Below are 17033 nucleotides of genomic sequence, written 5' to 3'. Positions count from 1 at the left end.
CTTGGAGGGACTGACGGCTCCGTCGGAAGAATTGGCTGAGGACGCAGGGACAGATGATCCATTTAAGAATCTCTTAGAGTCATGGTTCGGTAGGTGGAGCAGAATGATATCCTCGAAGAAATCCAAGCCCAAGGGCCCTGTACCTTAACGACACTGAAGTGAACTACCCATGATGCACGTAATGAACATCTTTTGAAGTGTTATGTGTTGATGTTACTCAGGATGAACACAGTGAAGCTGATGTTCTGTGATTTTTCTGTTTTCCTTTGTCCCACAGATAAGGCACCGATGCACCCAGGCTTCAGCTCCCTTGTTATGATTAGCTGATTTCTAACAAGGCTGTCTCCCCAGCAAGGCAGTCTCTCTGTAATCGTCTCTAGGTCAGGACCTACTGTAGAAAAGTGAATGTACCTTACTGTTGATTGTACAGTTGACTCTGTACTTGCTACAGAGTATGTGTCAACTCCATGCTGCCAGTAAAACTTTTGAACGAGACTCCAGTGACTCTTGATTATTCATTCTTCATTAATTTCCCTAACACAGCCACATCTCATGGACCATACTGTCCTATTGCTCAAACACACTTGTACTATTTAATCATTTTATCTTGGCAGACATCAGATACAACTATCTTGTGGTTATGGCTTAAGTCTGATATAGTCTTGAGTAAACAAACACTGGGTTTTGCCAGATTTCAACACTGCAGTACAATTTGTTTTGGCTAGATGAATCAGAACTAACTTTAAAAAGTTTAATATGTTCCTGATTGTTTTCACCCGTGACATGGCATCAGCTTAATTTATGTACGTTTACACACCGAATTGTATTCAGTGCCTTTGTCAAATCTAACATCAAGAGTCCCACACAAGACAGACACGTTTTTTTTTTTTTTTTCATCCAACACATTTATTGACATAGTCGAAAACATTTCAGGTGTGGTAGAATATTTTCCCAGGGTAAAATGGTATAAATTAAACAGACCTATAAATTACAGAGGTTAGCAAATGTTTCTGGCTAGCATGCTGACAAAATGAAGCATTTTACTACAAACTGAAAAAAAAAGAAAACCAAAAAAATGGAAAAAAAAAAAAGGCGCTCTTTAGCTTCCATACTTCCACAGACTTTAAGAAAAACAGACTGTGACCTCCAGGTTTAGGAGTTATAGATAAATTCTGTTATTAGAGATTAGTTTCAGGTCTACCTCTGAGTCTGTAAAACAGCCTCACAAATAATCTCCTTTAGTAAAGTTAATGTCCACTGTGGAGAAAATGAACAGAAGTTTGAGAGCAGATGATCTGCTGGTTTAAAAAAAAAAAAAAAAAAAAAAAAAAGGATGGTAGCAGGAACAGCAGAGGTCATGGCAAACGCATGGATCAGTGAGTGAAAGCCCGGCTTAAAGCTGTCCTGCTCATCCTGCTGCTGATTTAACAAACATCTCGCTGTGAGTCTGGACCTGGAAAGGAAATGAGACGGCGGGCAGAATATTTTGTCTTCACTCAGCTGTGATGTGTGGCCTGGTCGTGAGGTCGAGAACGTAGACTATATTATAAGCTCTGTTAATGTCTGCCTGTGTGTGTGTGTGTACGTGCCGTCCTCTTCACAACACCATCCCTCCGCCCATGATCTCCATCCTCTGTGGAGAAGACAAAGGAAACTTGGTAAAACACACTGGGCCCTCTGAAGATTCATTTCAGGCTTTTATATATTGAAATTAGCATTCATAGCAGTTCACTGTTGGATATACACTAATCAGCCATAACATTATGACAGGCCAAGTGGATAACACTGATTATCTGTTTATAATGTCAGTGGTTGGGATGTACAGTGGGTACATTTTTCCCTTTGGCTGCTCAAGGAAGAGCGGCCAGTGGGTAGCCAAGGATCACTGATGAATGTGGGGACTGATCCAACAGATGAGCTACTGTAGCTCTAACTGTTGGAAAAGTTAATGCTGGTTCTGATCCAAAGGTGTCTGATCAGTCATGCTCATCACCCTGAGTATCACTGATCAGGAAGAGATAACCCAAAGATGTTTGTGTTTAAACCCCAACTGAATGCTGAATGCGTTACTTGGAAGAGACTCTACAAGTCCAGATACCCTCGTTTCAGCTTGCTTTTTGGAAATACTACGACCTGAAGACTGAGAACCTTCACACACAGTTTGTTTTTATGGTTCTGTGTAGATGCAGACTGGTAAGTGTGTCCGTGCCAACCCGTGTCCACTGATAAAAGCTCCTACAATGGACACATGAGAACTGGACCACGGAGGACCAATGGAAGAAGGTGGTCTGGTCCGTTTTCACTGACAATTACTATTACCATGCTTGATCTGCAGCAGGTGGTGGTACGCATCAAAGTATCATCCACGTGGATGCCAGGAACCAGGTTTAGCAGAAGAACATTACGTCGTAAAGAGATCATCGATGTTATTCACTTCAAAGGCTGGGGGTTTTAATGTTGTGGCTGATCGGTGCATGAAAAAACAATCAATATTATTCTCACATGTGGTGTGCCACGCCTGAAACTACTTTCACAGATTTTGTGAGAATTAATACAACTGAATACAATCACAGCAAGAGCAAACACAATGTGTTTCAGTCACATAGCAACTATACTGAGATGAGTCAAGCCGTGGATAAATCCCCACCTCTTCTTCAATAGTTTGTGGAGACCCTGGTCCTTATTGCATCATATATGAACAGTTAGAACTTAAAACCACCATCCTAGTGCTTCTTTTCTTCTGACAAAATGAGCACATTGTGCCCTCTACTGAGCTGAAAGCAGTAGCACAGCAGGCTCAGGTGCACAAGACTCTTTATGAAGATTTAAGAGGCCTGGGAGGAGTCAGAAAACCTGAATGAAAAAGCTTGATTCATTAGGGAGTATTAAGAATGTCCTGGTCTTAAAATAAAACAAACACAGACTGGACTCTAACTGTGAAACAAATCCTCTGCTTGCCTTATCCAAAATTAGACTTCATCAGCTGAGGGTTCAGTACGTTCTGAGAGGCCATAATGTGACTATGCTCCCGCAGCCCTTTGGAGACTTTACCTGAGGAGTCTCTATGAAAGCCAGCCAATCAGACGAGTGCGTCGGGAGCAGCCCCATCGACTGGCACTTGTAGATGGCCAACGCCGAGCCCAGGAGGTTACCGACCAGGTAGACGAGTCCCTGCAGCCACTGCTGGCTGGAGCTCTCCAGAAGCTTGAAGGCTGAGACGCAAGAGGACGTAGGGGTGAGGCGAAACAACAGGAGACTTTTGAGACCGAATCAAACGAGATGGTGAAACGTGGTGACGGGAGACGCCCCGAAGGCTGGATACTCACTGGCAGACATGGACATAAGAGCCTGTATGGGCCTCCAGGCCATCATGCAGACCATCATGATGGGGAAGATGGAGATGGTGTTGCCCGACATGTACATGATGAACAGGTTCATGGGGATCTGTTTCAGGGGCCCGAGGGCCACGTCCCAGCAGCGCTGTAGGACGAAGAGAGAGACAGAAGGTAGACATTTAATCTCTTTCTCACAAGTTACACTGAATGCAGATTACTCTTCTCATCTTAGAGGAACTGGAGAAAACGAGGAAGAGGCCACTGCTCCAAAACTGCCACAAAAAAAGAAAGAATACAGTTTGCAGCTGCACATGAGGGCCGAAAAAAAATGTTCTCTGGTCTAAGGAAACAAAAATTTTGCTTTAATGACAATAGTTAAGTCACAGGGGGTACGGCACGGGGGTGGCAGCATCATGTTGTGGGCTTGCTTTGCAGACAACACGATGAAGGAAGACTGTGTGGATATACTGGAGCTACATCTGAAGATATCAGCCAGGAATTAAAAGGCCGGTCATAAACAGGTCTTCCAAACGGACAATGAAGCCGAGCATACTTCCAAAGACAGAATATTACTTTAGGAAAGGGTCGCAAAGCACAAGAGCTACGGTAAAATAAAACCCTGATCGCTGCTGGAAATAAGTGGAATGTGTCCGTACCACAGAAATAAAGCTTTCCTCACCTTCTCCACCAGGTTCTTGTCCGTCTCCTGGATGCTGGTGTCGGGGACAGGTTTCTCAGAGTAGCCGATGGGGTAAACCACGTCCCCCTGGCCGCCCTGACGGTCCCCACGGCCCCTGCAACGCAAAAGAAACACAGTCCGTTTAACTTTTATTCTTCATGATCGACTGTGGACTCTTTCAGCTCTGTCATTTGAACCAGACTAGCTCGTGTGTTTGTCAATATATACCACAGTTGATATTTTTTTATTTGTCTTAAACTCTTCTGGATTATTTTAGAGATTTTTTTTAAAATTCATGTTGTCAGATGATGTGACTGCTCAGAGGGATGCTCAGGGTTTAGTTTAGTTACTCCGTTCCTGTTTACCTGGTGTTTCCCAAGCTCAGCTCCAGAGCCCATTTCATCCTCCTGGCCCCGCCGCCTCCTCTCGTCGACAGAGCTCCTCCTCCTTGTCCCCCTGGAGACGCCATGGCAACCGACAGCACTGCTGGACCTCAGAGACAGAAAGCACCTGGAAAGATGAAAACAGGAAGGCGTCGTGGTTACTTTAAAGAACAAAAACTGAAAAAAAAAAGAACACACAAAAAAAAATAAAAATCAACAAAAGCACAAAAAACACATCAACTGTTTTCAGAGCCAGTTCAAAACCATGAGGATATCTAACGGACAGACTTAAAGACTGACATTAACCAATCAGCCACAACATTAAAACCACCAACTTTTGAAGTGAATGACATTGATGATCTCATTAAGGTGTTATGTTCTTGAGGGAAACCTGGTTCCTGACACCACCACCTGGACACTGCTGCAGACCAAGCACACCCTCATGGCAACGGCAGTTTGCTGAAAAGTGAAAACCTGATACATCAGACCAGACTACCTCCTTCCATTGATCTGTGGTCCAGCTCTGATGCTCACATATCTTTCACAAGTGGACATGGGTCACCCAAATGGTGATGCGCTGTGTGTTCCAACGCCTTTCTACCAGAACCATCCAGGTTCTTGACCACACGGACCAGCCCTAAATCCCTACCGGCGTCAGTGAGACTTGGCCACCCATGAGCCTAGCGCTTGTTCATCTGTTTTCCTTCCTGATCACTGCTCACATGGAACGTCTTGTTTACTTGTTCCCTTATATGTCCCACCCACTGACATGTGCCGTGGTAACCAGGTAATCAGTGTTATTCACACCTACGAGTGGTCATAATGTTATGGCTGTATGATTAATTGTCTTTATTAAAAGGTATTTCTCAAAGCTGTTAAATCCACAGCAACTCGCATTACTCACTGCTCTGCCATAAGCACTCTTGATTTATGGTAGAATTTTTATTCAAAATCAAATTCGTGTCGATTTAATCAATGTGATTATCGAAGACCTCCTGACAAAATGAGTTTATTTAGTTACATGTTTCCTGACATTATCCAACGGTTCATATGAGTCTCATACTCTAAAAGCAAAAGGGATTAATATCAATCTATCGACGACTAACCGACTAGTTTCAGGTGGTCCGTTAAAGCAGCGCAGGCAATTTAAACAACACAGCCCGTAAATTAAAGCGACGCGACGCAACGCAGGATGTTACCGTCACTTGACGTCGATGTCGTTTATCAGACATGAACACAAACAAGTCAACGCAACGCGATTCTAAAACGATATTACCTTACAGAAACATCCAAGACAGCTGCTATGAGGTTACTCAGGCGGTAGTTTTGATCAAAACAGCAAAAACCGACCGAGCGCTGTAAAAGAGGAACAAGTCAACCCCTCTCGTCGCTCGATGGTTCTGGGGCACGCAGTGATGACGCAGGTACGCGTACGAGGCGGATATTGCGTCATGCAGTCTGCGTCGTTGGCGAAAATAAAATAAAATAAAATAAAACGAAATAAAATAAAATAAAAAGGGGAAATACAGCACAGACCTATCAAATATTTTATAAATAGTTAAATACATTCAATTCAAATAAAATAACAAGAAATAAAATAAAGAAGAAAACCCCAAATAAAATAAAATGGCTATATTTTGGCTCATAGGTTAAATCGACTTCAGCAGTATATAGATGATTTATATCTTGTACATCGTTGTACATTGTGGGAAGGTTTAAAATGAACATTGATGATGCAGTTATGTCTTTAAGAATAAATGAAACTAAATAAAAGAGAAATAAACCACAAAAAATATCAACTAGTTGATCATATTGGGAACTATAGCCTGTGCTGTATTCAAAAATAAAATTAAATAGAAATAAACAACATACTAAATATTATCAATAACAAATAAATATGTTCATAATTAAGATTTAGAACATTAAGTTGTGGGAAGTTTTAAAATTAACTTTTACTTGTGTGTAGAACATGTTATTTTTGAACAATGTGCAAAATTTGGTATGTAATGTTTAATAAAAAAAATAACTTTTTGACTGCATAACAGCATAATAACAATACTGCATCATGAAGGATTGTTTGAGGTACCTGTGCTATAACTTACCATTATTGTTACATATCCTTTTTACTTATTTATTATCTTTTACACATTCCATTTAATGTAGAGAGATTTTTGGGCGCACAATGAAAAGACACAAATAAATGCAAACTGGAGGAGGATCATAGTTTTTATTATGTCAGACTTGGATTCCACTTTTTGTATTAAATTAAACAACCCGTAAGCAATATAAATGTTGAAACATCAGTGTGCAACTTTACTGTCAGTTAAAGGCAGCGCTATTATATACACACACACTTACTGACATGTAAAGGAAGCAGTGCAAATTGAACGGTACAGTGGACACTTGTCATAGGCACAGTGGTTCTGTACAGTGTGTGAGTTTATTAAGGCACAGTAAACTAAGGTTTGCAGCAGCATAGTAAAAAGTTCAGGAGTGCACAAAATCAGTTAGTTAAAAATAATCTACCGTCTGTGCAGATTTGATCATAAGGCACATTAGACGTGTGTAAATACTGCAGTTTTTGTGATTTAATTGTGTTTAAGGAAGAGAGCCAAGCATCTTACATGCTACAATATAACCTTCTAGGACACTTACAGCTGTTCTGGACTTACTACCTGAACACTCAAACACCCTCTGACACAAACACCTTAACTTCTAAGTGTAAACAAGGCCCGACAGGCCTTGAACAGGTCACGTGTCGAGGGGTTTTGTGAGCATTTCAAATTCTACTGGGTGAAGTGATAAATAAATGCTGGTCAAGAACCTGAGGACGAGACATCTGAGCAGCTTTCAGTCACTTGTAGAGGCTGAGCTCAGGGCTGTGGTAAAGACACATGTAGGAGTCACAGAGCAGGCGGCGGGCGGACTCCCGCAAGGAGGTGGAGTCCACTCTGCTCAGCTCCTGCTCCGACAGGCTGAGGTAGCGTCCCACCTCAGGACAGGCCTTCACCTGGGGGATGTTGAAGCCGTTCTCTCCACCTGGTTTAGACGATGCAGAGAAATGGGATCTTAAACAGTTCGATTGTGACATTTGTTCATACCTGTATCAGCAAAAGTTATTGTTATGTTACCTTCCCGGTCCGCCATACTGTCAAAAAACAGCCAGTCGGTGGAGAGGGGTCCGTGCTTGACGAAGCTCACATAATGGCTGGTCTCGATGCACGTCACAGCAAAGAGGGACATTCGCTGGCGTGTGCAGTGCAGAGGGCCTGTCCACGGTCCACCAGGAACACTTATCTTCACAGGATTGTGGGACGCTCGCTTCTTGTGACTGTGGACCTGATGATCGATAGGAAAGATGATCAAATATATAAAAAGAGACATAGGGACTCCAATTTCCCGGTTTCTCTCTGGTTGGAATAAATCCGTTCTTTCTGAGCATGCTTGCTCCACGTGGGGTAAACAACATCTGACATGATGGGGGGGTTGAAGAATTAAATGGTGCTTTAAGCTAGTACCTACCTCTTAGGTACCAACACAAGCTGCAAAGACACACTGTATGATCACCATATAAAGTTTAAGTGGTAACTGTTAACATATACAGTGGGATTTATTTAAAGCTATGTTTCTGGCTACTTGATTAATAGCTCCATTTTTGGTCTCCTCCACCTCCTGAGGGAAATATCTGTCACTTTTTGCTATTTGTGTCACAGTGTTACAGTGAATTAACTCGATCTACCTGCCGAGTCTGGATACAAAGTCGATGTCAACAATGAGTGCGCCAAAAAACAGGAAAGTCGTAGCCAGTAACACCTAAATAAATTCCCGAATTGTGTCTTGAGATCCAAAGTATGAAATGGCTACCTGTGTGTTGCAGGTTTGGCAGTACTGTTTCAGTTGTCCTGGAGTGATGTCCACGTCTTCATAACATTGCGGACACTCCCACTCAGCCACAGCTTGACAGATACTGCACTGTCTCAGAGCTGCAAAGAGACAGAGATGGAGAGAGCAGATTATATGAATACTTAGAAAGACATGAGATCAATATATAAGTAAAACTAAATCATAACTGTATTCATTTGATGCGGCTAAAGTGTCCTTACTGTCATCCAGCAGGTCTGTGATGTCCAGGCTCAGGGTGGGCAAGATGGCGTCAAACATTTTGAAGTCCTTTCCAAACCTCGGCATGAGCAGTAAGAGGCAGGAGGGAGCCTGGTGGGGGGGATTGATATACGTGATGTGTTTCAACAACAAGCTCTGTTTTGATTTGACGTGGCATTTTTTTACCTCGACAAACTTGAGGCCGGCGTGGAAGAAGGAGGTCTCCAGCAGGGCTTGGACGCTGGCGACCCTCATCCGACTGGGCGACGGTGAGGAGAGGGGGATGGGGGAGTTCAACGGGGACAGGGGTAAAGGCGAGGTAGGTGACGAAGGGAGGATGGGAGGGAAGAGCTGATAGAGGTGGCACTCCTGAGGCTGCTGAGTCATAGATCTGAAAGAACAGAGAGATTACTTTTACATCTAGAGCAGCTAAATAAACCAACAGAAGGGTCTGATCTGGAGTAAACTAACTGCAGGTCTCCGAGAAGAATGCCACAAATGCAGGAGAACGGCTGTGTGGGGAAAAACTCAACAACTGGCCTCAATCAAAGACACAAAAGGGGCAGTGAGGTTACCTGATCTTGAGGAGAGGCTCCACTCGGAGGAGCTGGAAAAGCTTGTTGAGGAACTCTTCCGGATCTGATAGACAGAGTGAAAGCAGCGTGACAGCATTCCTCGGACTCCTCAACGTCGTCTGTGGCATGTACGCCAGCAGAGGGCTGATAGAGTGCAAACAACCACATACCTTTCTCCTGGTTGGTGAAGCCGCCTTCGCTGTTGGCAGCTTCCAGAAGTCGTCTCAGGGCCATGGTCTTACTGGCGCACACGTATCCGTACCTTACAACGCAACAGGAAGATTCTTTAACATAAAAAACTACAGCTCACATTAACACGAATTCTTAGATTTTAGTATTAATTTGGGCGTCACAACTACAACAAGTTGCAGCAGTTTATAGTCAAGGCCATACACTGTGTGAAACTAAATTTAATCCTATTATTAATCTCTGCGCCACATCCCTGTGATTTTTTGTTTGGAATTCCTTCTAGAACTTTCCTGAGCAGTGAGGATATGTTGAGTTTTAATGTTTTACCTTGAAACAACATCGATGAGGGAGGTTTGATATTATCATTTAGCCTTTGGGTCCTATGGGTTGAGGGGAGGGGCCTCTGTGGATCATCCCACAGATACTTGATCAGTTTTGGATCTAGTGAATTTAGAGGTCATGTCAACACCTTGTGCTGTTCTTCATGTTTTTTTTAGTTGTTCCTAAAGCGTTTTTGTGTGTGTGTCTGTGTCAGGCTGCATCCTGCTGGGGATGGCTGCTGCCATCAAGGAGTGTCATTGCTATGGGGTGGGGGTGTCTGGTCTGGTCTAGGTGGGTGCTACATGTCTAAGTAACATCCACATGAATGCCAGGTCCAATAGTTTCCCAGCAGAACATTGAATTATGACAAGATGGTAATAATAACACACATTTGCATAAAGCTTTCATGTTAGTCCACTCCTATGTTAATAAGTGCATTAAAAACTTGAAAAATATATTTATGGTACATTGGGAACAGAAAAAAACAGCGTGATTAAGTTCAATTAAATATTTAAATCAAGTTGCTGCCATTTTATTAACATGAATACTCTAGTAACAACACAAGTTGATAAAGAATGAGTTTAATGTACAATCCAAAAGATACACACACCTCCTCAGTGGGTTGACTATCTCGCAGCGCAGCAGGTCCTGGGCCTGACCGGAGCTTTGTTCGGTTTCAGCATCAGAAGGCCAAAATAACACCCAGTCTGCTGAACTGCAGCAGGAGAACAGACTGAAACAGACAGGAAGAGACAGACAATGATTAAATGAGCAGCCGTGCTATTTTTAGAGGATACACTGTGCAGACACTCCTGGTGGAGGACGGTGAGCTACACCTACATAAAGATGGCCGACACTTGTCACACTATAAATAAAAGCTGAGCTGGCTTCACTGTTTTTCAGCGCTTCAGTGACACATCAATAGATCACATTGATCTATTGATGTTAAGGCTAATAGTGAGAATGTAGAGTAACTGAACTGTCTGAAAGGATCTTAAGTAAATAAAATAGCCCAAAATAGCTCAGACTGATTAGTATCTTCCCTTATCTTCCCTTCCTTTATCTCATCTTAATATTATACATGATAACTTTTGTAAATGTATCAGTGAGCAGTCATTAATCTCCACCTTAGACAAACAAAGCTATAATTCATTAACAGGGGAGACTTTGACAACCCTAATTGAAAAATGTCTGACAGTCTCCGTCTCAATGCAGATTTCTTTACCTGAACAGCGTAGCGTCCAGGTAGCAGGAGTTCAGGTGACCCTGGATGCCTCTCTTCCAGCCCTGGTAAAGCTCCCTGGCCTCGTCCCCGTCCACAGGTGGCGTGTGGTCCTCCACGCGCTCGCTGCCCCACTCTGCGAAGGCTGACGGCCACAGACACACAGAAGACTGAATTTAACCTCAAATCTGAAAGCACGTTCAGAGCAGAGGAGATTTAACAGTAGAAGGCCTGATAGTGGGTGTTGTTGGGGGGGTCAGGACGCTCAAGATGAATAAAGGCAGAATTGAGGCCCCAAGCAGTAGTTGACTTGCACCCCCCCAGAAATGTAACTACGAATCGCGGCGACGCAGAGCACAAGAGCTGTGACACATTTCAGCTTTAGTATTTCCAGCTGCTTCCCGGCAATTTTCAAATTGATTGTTTTGGATCAATGAAGACGGAACACATTGAGGAAAGGTTAACGCAGGAAGTGGAAAGTGAAGCAGGCAGTAGAAACAAAAATGAACCCGACTGGCAAAAAAGACACAGCGCCAACTAGCGTTTGGGTGGTACAGAGCGAGCCAGACTGATGAGCGCACAAGTATCAATGGATCGCACAGACAGAGGGTAGGGTACGTGTGTAGGTTACACCGTCTATGCCCCGCAGAGGAATAAACTCCACTTAAGATGAAATAGAGGTGTCCTAGCAAATGTTGCCAGCATCTTCTTACCGATAGAGTTGCATCGCTCCACCTGATTGACAGGCGTCTCGGGGGCGGGGAACCTGGAGTCCCGCCTACAGTTATGAAGCTTGACGAACAGCCCCTTGTTGGCCGGGCAACGGAAGTGACGCTCGCCGAGGTAACTGCCGTCTGTTCCTGCAGACAGCTCCTGGTCCTGACACACACACACACACACACACACACACACACACACACACACACACACACACACACACACACACACACACAAAAAATGGGTTTGTATTTCATTAGTGATGTTTACAAAAAGGAACCTAATGTTTAAATGAAAATAAATCCTTTTATGGAACAATTCTTGGTATGTTTTGCATGTTACCATACATTTTTTTCATCTTTAATAAATAATATGACTGATAATATACGCCTGGTAACAGAAATCATAAGTAAGGGGTGAATTACTTCACACTATTAGCACAAGTTTGCTGACAAAGAGTAAGCAGAGTAATAGTTGCAATAGTTAGTTGCATAGTTTAATAGTTATCATTATATTTCTATTTACAAAATTGACCTTTCTCTACCATTTAAATCCCAATTTACCTTGTCTAAAAGTAAACATATGCACCTAGTACTACTAATACTAGTACTATGAGTATTTGTTATCTGTGTGCTCATAAAATAAAACATGTATTTGAGACAGGATCCACTGGACTAGCGCAACAATAAACAGTCTAGAGTCAGTCCTCACCAGCTCTATCCCTGCCACTGGCACTGGAACGCCGTTGATCCGCCCAATCCAGCGGATAACCCCAAAAAGCGGCGGGTCATTCACTTCGACCATGGACCCCACCTCCAGCTCGTCCCAAACTCCTGCCTCCTCGTTCTCCTCTGCATCTCCGGCGCTCTCTGGGGACCTCAGGGGCGAGGGAGGGCCGTGGACGTCGCCGGCGTGCTGCAGCTGCTCGGTGGCAGCGGTCGGGGCCAGGCCTTGAGGTTTCGGCGGCGGCAGAGGAGGCAGGGGCTTCTGCGTGGGCTTCGGCGGAGGCGGGGGAGGAGACTTAAGCGCAGGCTTGGCAGGGGGCATCAGGGCGATCTTGGGAGCTGACGAGGGAGGGGGCGATACCGGGACCGGTTTGGTGACGGGAGGCGGAGCCGTCTTCAGGATGGATTTGGGAACATGGTGAGGAGGTTTGTGTCGCTGGGGTTCTGGTTCTGAGGAAGAAATTTTAGTTCAGGATCATCAATCTTGGAAAAATACTGTCATTTATTTATTTACTTATTCTTTCAGTGAGGAAATTTCTTTTGAAAACAGAGATTCAAATCTAAAATGCGACAAACGTTAGAGGATTAAAGTGAAAACTAAGACTGTCAATGTAGAGAGTTGCTATACCTGGGAAAACCTTGGTGACTGGCAGCAGGAGTCCATACTGCGGTGAAGGAATGTGGCAGAGCTTCTCTCCTTTGAAACCACCGTCCCAGTTACCAACGGGATGGTCCTGCAAAGCAAATTGTCACACGGACTGAATACAGAGTACAGATGAACCGATAATCCCGAGGGCAGATGTTAGGAACACGCTAAGAAGCAAACATACTGACCAGAAGGACTCCAACGTATATTCCCGACATGGACCGACTCAGCAGGGGCCCACAGAAGCGCACCTCCCCTGCATAGATGGTGTCGTCCATGGGGAAACACACCCGCTGGCCGACATGGAACGGCGGCGGTGAAGCAGGGCCTCGGACCTGGTTGTGAGATGCCGATTCTGCCGTTCGCGGGAGGATGCCCAAAGGGTGCAGCTGAGGAGGGCTGCTGGGAAGATGATGGTGGAAACTAATCTGACGACCGTGCTGCTCCTGATGGTGATGATGATGTTGTTGATGATGGTGGTGATTGGGACGGTGGTCACTGTTGCTATGGTTCCCGTTCATGGGATGATTACCGCCGCTGCCTCGGTGGTGGTAGTGGTGCTCTCGGTCGCGGGCTCGCTCGTGTGCGTCGGAGCCGTTGCTGCGAGACCAGAGGCGCAGCCTGATCTGGCTGACCGGGACGAAGAGGGCGCAGTCATCGGGGCAGGTGAAGTGCCTGTGGCCCTTAATGGAGCCGTTGCCGAATCCTTGACCCATCGCTGCGCCCTGGAAGAGGAGCAGATGAACAGTTGCAGGTGCCACAATGTCTGCTTTGGAAACATCCTACAATATATGACAATACATTTCCTTCTTGTTACATTAAAACAAAACACATTAAATCTTCTTTTAGCTCTGATTAGGGCACTGGCTCCTCAGCTGCTAATAGTTCCACCATGTGACAAGCTAGTTGCTAATTTTGTCTGTATTTGGTGATGGCCTTAGGCAGATGGGTCCCTCCATATGAGCTGGGTTCTGCTCGAGGTTTCTTCCTGTTAAAAGGGAGTTTTTCCTTGCCACCGTTGCCTTCAGGCTGCTCTGGGGGTTTCAGGCCGGGTTTTTGTAAAGCGTCTTGAGACGATTTGTATTGTTATTGACGCTATATAAATAAAATTGAATTGAATTGAATTGAATTGAACAGGGAAGGTACCGTCGGTATGTTACCCTAATTTTCCCACACTGTTCTAAGCAGTTGGACTGCTGTCACCAGCTTTTGGGGCGGCTGTGGCTCAGTAGGTAGAGCGGGTTGTCCATGAACCAGAGGATTCGCGATTCGATCCCCAGAATGTGCCACATGTCCTTGAGCAAGACACTGAACCCCCAGTTGCTCCCAGTGCGTGGCACTGGTGTATGAATGTGTGTGAGCGAATGGGTAGATGTGTCTATGACTGTAAAGCGCTTTGAGTATCAATAGGTAGAAAAGTGCTATATAAAAGCAAGGCCATTTACCATTTTCCGGCAATTCATATGTGGTTCATGCTTCTGTGTTAAGCTGACGCAGAGGCTACGGCGACAACGCAGACACCTTCCCAGAGCCTGGCGCAGCAAGTGATGTGCACCTCCCCAGAAATGTAACTACGTGTCACGGCGATGGAGAGCGCAAGAGCTGTGATTGGTCCGCTTATTAGTAGCAAATTTTCAAATGGATTGTTTTGGTCAAAAGTTTCGGTCGCCATTGTTGAAAGTGAAGCCGGAAGTAGAAACGAAAATTAACCCGACGAGCAGAAAAGACACAGCGCCGACTAGTGTTTTTACAGAGCGAGACAGGCTGACGAGCGCACAAGTATAAACGGATCGCACCGGCATAGGCTACTAATTTACGGCGTAATTTACGGCGTTTATGTCCCGCAGAGGCATAAACTCTGCTTCAGTCGGTAGAACACGTGCAAAGTGCAAAAGAACAGAAGTGATGAAAGCAAACAAAACGCCAAAGTTCAAAAGGTCACACAGAAAGTGTTGTGGAACCTGATCCTCTTGAATGAATAAACTGTAGACCGGCTGATCAGCATGACTCAAGAGAGGCCAGCTCCGTACAACGGTACACACACTCTCCCTAGCTTCCTAGCCTCCCAGCTAACAGTACCTCTTCCTGTTTCCTCTTTTGAATGACGAATACTGCCACCCACTGCTGTGAAGAGTTATTTCCTTGCGTGGTGCATGAACAAGCCGACTGTTAGCCGTAGTTTTTGCGGTGTGTTCACTTTTTTGCCCAGACACAGGCAACGTATGTGAGGCGAGGTCATAGCCCAGCCTGCCTTCACTGGCAGTAGTTCTTTGATGCTGGTGGAGGTGACAATTCTCCGCAGGTTCCTCATTATAAGCAACCCCACAGTTCATTAGGTACACTAGTGAAAACTATTCAACTGTTGATTCAACTGTATGACCACGTTGGAGGCTGTAGTTTATAGTACTATTGAATGGTATTGAGACACATGTTTCTTATATTTTGCTTTTACATAAACTGAACATCAGCTCAGTCATGAAGGAGGACTTACCTTGAGTTGTACCCCAAAGTACACAGCGCTGCTTCCTCTGGTCAGCGGCCCGATGTACTTCAGCTCGGCCTCTGCCAGCTCGTCTGGCTGACCCATCTGGACCCACAGCGGGGTGTCGGCAGGCAGAGAAGCAAACTGCTGCAGCTTCCCAGGGTTGGCTGAAAAAAACAAACAAATCAAAACATTACTACAGAGGCAGGAAAACAAACAACTGGGTTTGATTAAAGGGGCTTTTTGGTTACGTTTCAGGTCGTAAATGTACATGTAGCAGAGAAACGCTTCAGTGAAGCAGTGACGTCTACGTGCATATGCAGGTAGTTACCCGTGAAAAGTAAAAATAGTACATCTTCAAGAAACTAGTCATGCACTTTGACTGCACTTCCCGTATTTGAGCATAATTTAGGAAAGGAAACTGACATTAGAAGACAAATGTAACGCATTACATAGAAGTCTTAAGCGAGCCTCCGGATCCTGCACAGCCTCCAGCAGGCCAGTGAGGTCAGACGGGACGTCGTGGAGGACCTTCCTCTCTATTTTCACCATCTCGTTATTGTCCAACACCTGCAGGAAAACAAAGGAGGTTCAGACAAAGACAAATGCGTTGAAGGAAGTACGACAGAAGGGATTAGGAACACAGAAGACAAGTTCATTCTAAATATGCCCACCATTTGAAACGTTCAGGATGATCTTATCCAAAGTGTGACACGGTCTCATAACAGGAGAAACATTTTAGGACGAGTGAGCCAGGCGATGTAATTAAAAGAGATTCATCAAGAAAGCAATCCGAAACCCCTCTTGCCATCTTTATGGATGCCAGCGCTTATGTTGGTTGGTTATGTTGCTCCAAACTTTGATAGAAGTAATTTTATAAAATATAAAAATAATGCATTGTTTTTTTTTTTGTTGTTATTTTTTTTTTTACAATAAAGTTGGTGAACTGATATTACTGATATCAGAGTGGTACTGTAGCCTCCAAAGTAGCTTATACCTCCGTATGTTAACTTAACTGGAAATGCAAATGACTGTTAATACCTTAACCCAGAGGCAGTCCCCCCTGGTCTTGCCCGAATCTTGCTCCTGGCAGATGAACCCCCGCTTTAACAGAATGGTACCGTCCAACTGATCATGCAGCTTGAAGTCGAGCGCGATCAAGAACGTTTTGGGGGGGCGGCGCTTCCTGTTCTGCTCGTGGGCCCCCGACATCTTAAAGGTGTCCCGTGTGTGTAGCTTGTTCACAGCGGAATTAAGTCCGTCATTTTTCTAAATAAAATGAAATAAAAAAGAAGAAAGTGAGTTAAATGGGTGCCAGAGTGTGTCCGTCCACCTCAGCTGACGGTCAGGTAACGACGGTTAAATGACGTTCACATTTAAACTCATTCACGTTCAAACTTAAATTCGTTTGTGAAAGCCTGTTAAAAGAGCAAAAGCAACAGTTCTACCAGTGGCGTACTAACAAAATAAACACACAGTTAACTTTGCCAATAAATATGGTCGCCCATTACAAACTCACCAACTTCCATCAACTCCGACCTGAACGTTTCCCCTCACATTTAAAGGAGCTCGGCTTCAACAACAAATCGCACAGTGAAGCAGGAAGCGGGTTGATTGACAACACAACAGCCAATGGGAAGTAAGAAAACATAAGCGGG

The 17033-nt window shown here is 44.5% G+C and overlaps 2 protein-coding genes across 3 annotated transcripts; both read right to left on the bottom strand.

Moving 5' to 3' along the window:
• Window positions 1-1302: 1302 nt before the first annotated feature.
• Window positions 1303-5813, bottom strand: emc4 (ER membrane protein complex subunit 4). 2 transcript variants are annotated; one of them, XM_084544669.1, is made up of 6 exons: window positions 5679-5813; window positions 4380-4524; window positions 4015-4129; window positions 3327-3480; window positions 3052-3212; window positions 1303-1633 (listed from the first exon to the last, which is right to left on the bottom strand). In XM_084544669.1, exons 2-6 carry the CDS (start codon window positions 4481-4483, stop codon window positions 1598-1600), a joined length of 570 nt encoding a protein of 189 aa, XP_084400795.1. In that variant the 5' UTR covers window positions 4484-4524; window positions 5679-5813; the 3' UTR covers window positions 1303-1597. The 2 variants fall into 2 exon arrangements, with proteins under 2 accessions (XP_084400795.1, XP_084400794.1); XM_084544668.1 differs by having other exon boundaries at window positions 5674-5803.
• Window positions 5814-6605: 792 nt separating this feature from the next.
• cyld3 (cylindromatosis (turban tumor syndrome) 3) lies at window positions 6606-16967 on the bottom strand. Its single transcript, XM_084553120.1, has 17 exons — window positions 16895-16967; window positions 16417-16644; window positions 15828-15945; window positions 15385-15542; window positions 13082-13618; window positions 12876-12981; window positions 12234-12697; window positions 11519-11684; window positions 10809-10950; window positions 10194-10316; window positions 9244-9335; window positions 9074-9137; window positions 8685-8889; window positions 8501-8609; window positions 8262-8380; window positions 7529-7736; window positions 6606-7436 (listed from the first exon to the last, which is right to left on the bottom strand). The coding sequence occupies exons 2-17, from the start codon at window positions 16585-16587 to the stop codon at window positions 7252-7254; spliced, it is 2967 nt and encodes a 988-aa protein (XP_084409246.1). The 5' UTR covers window positions 16588-16644; window positions 16895-16967; the 3' UTR covers window positions 6606-7251.
• Between the last annotated feature and the right edge of the window lie 66 nt (window positions 16968-17033).

Source organism: Chelon labrosus (genome assembly GCF_963514085.1).
Source record: "Chelon labrosus genome assembly, chromosome: 1".
NCBI classification, from domain to species: domain Eukaryota; kingdom Metazoa; phylum Chordata; class Actinopteri; order Mugiliformes; family Mugilidae; genus Chelon; species Chelon labrosus.
Note: the sequence above shows the minus strand (reverse complement) of the source record. Positions and strands in the feature narration are given on the sequence as shown.

What these genes read in the sequence shown, in the direction of transcription:
- cyld3 (XM_084553120.1), bottom strand. Translation starts at nt 16,587, where the DNA reads ATGTCGGGGGCCCACGAGCAGAACAGGAAGCGCCGCCCCCCCAAAACG. An exon ending in TATACGTTGGAGTCCTTCTG is followed by an intron (nt 12,982 to 13,081) that starts GTCAGTATGTTT and finishes TTTGCTTTGCAG; the next exon opens with GACCATCCCGTTGGTAACTG. An exon ending in GCCAAACCTGCAACACACAG is followed by an intron (nt 7,737 to 8,261) that starts GTAGCCATTTCA and finishes ATCGATCATCAG; the next exon opens with GTCCACAGTCACAAGAAGCG.
- emc4 (XM_084544669.1), bottom strand. Translation starts at nt 4,483, where the DNA reads ATGGCGTCTCCAGGGGGACAAGGAGGAGGAGCTCTGTCGACGAGAGGA. An exon ending in CTGAGCTTGGGAAACACCAG is followed by an intron (nt 4,130 to 4,379) that starts GTAAACAGGAAC and finishes TTTGCGTTGCAG; the next exon opens with GGGCCGTGGGGACCGTCAGG. An exon ending in ACAAGAACCTGGTGGAGAAG is followed by an intron (nt 3,481 to 4,014) that starts GTGAGGAAAGCT and finishes TTCGTCCTACAG; the next exon opens with CGCTGCTGGGACGTGGCCCT.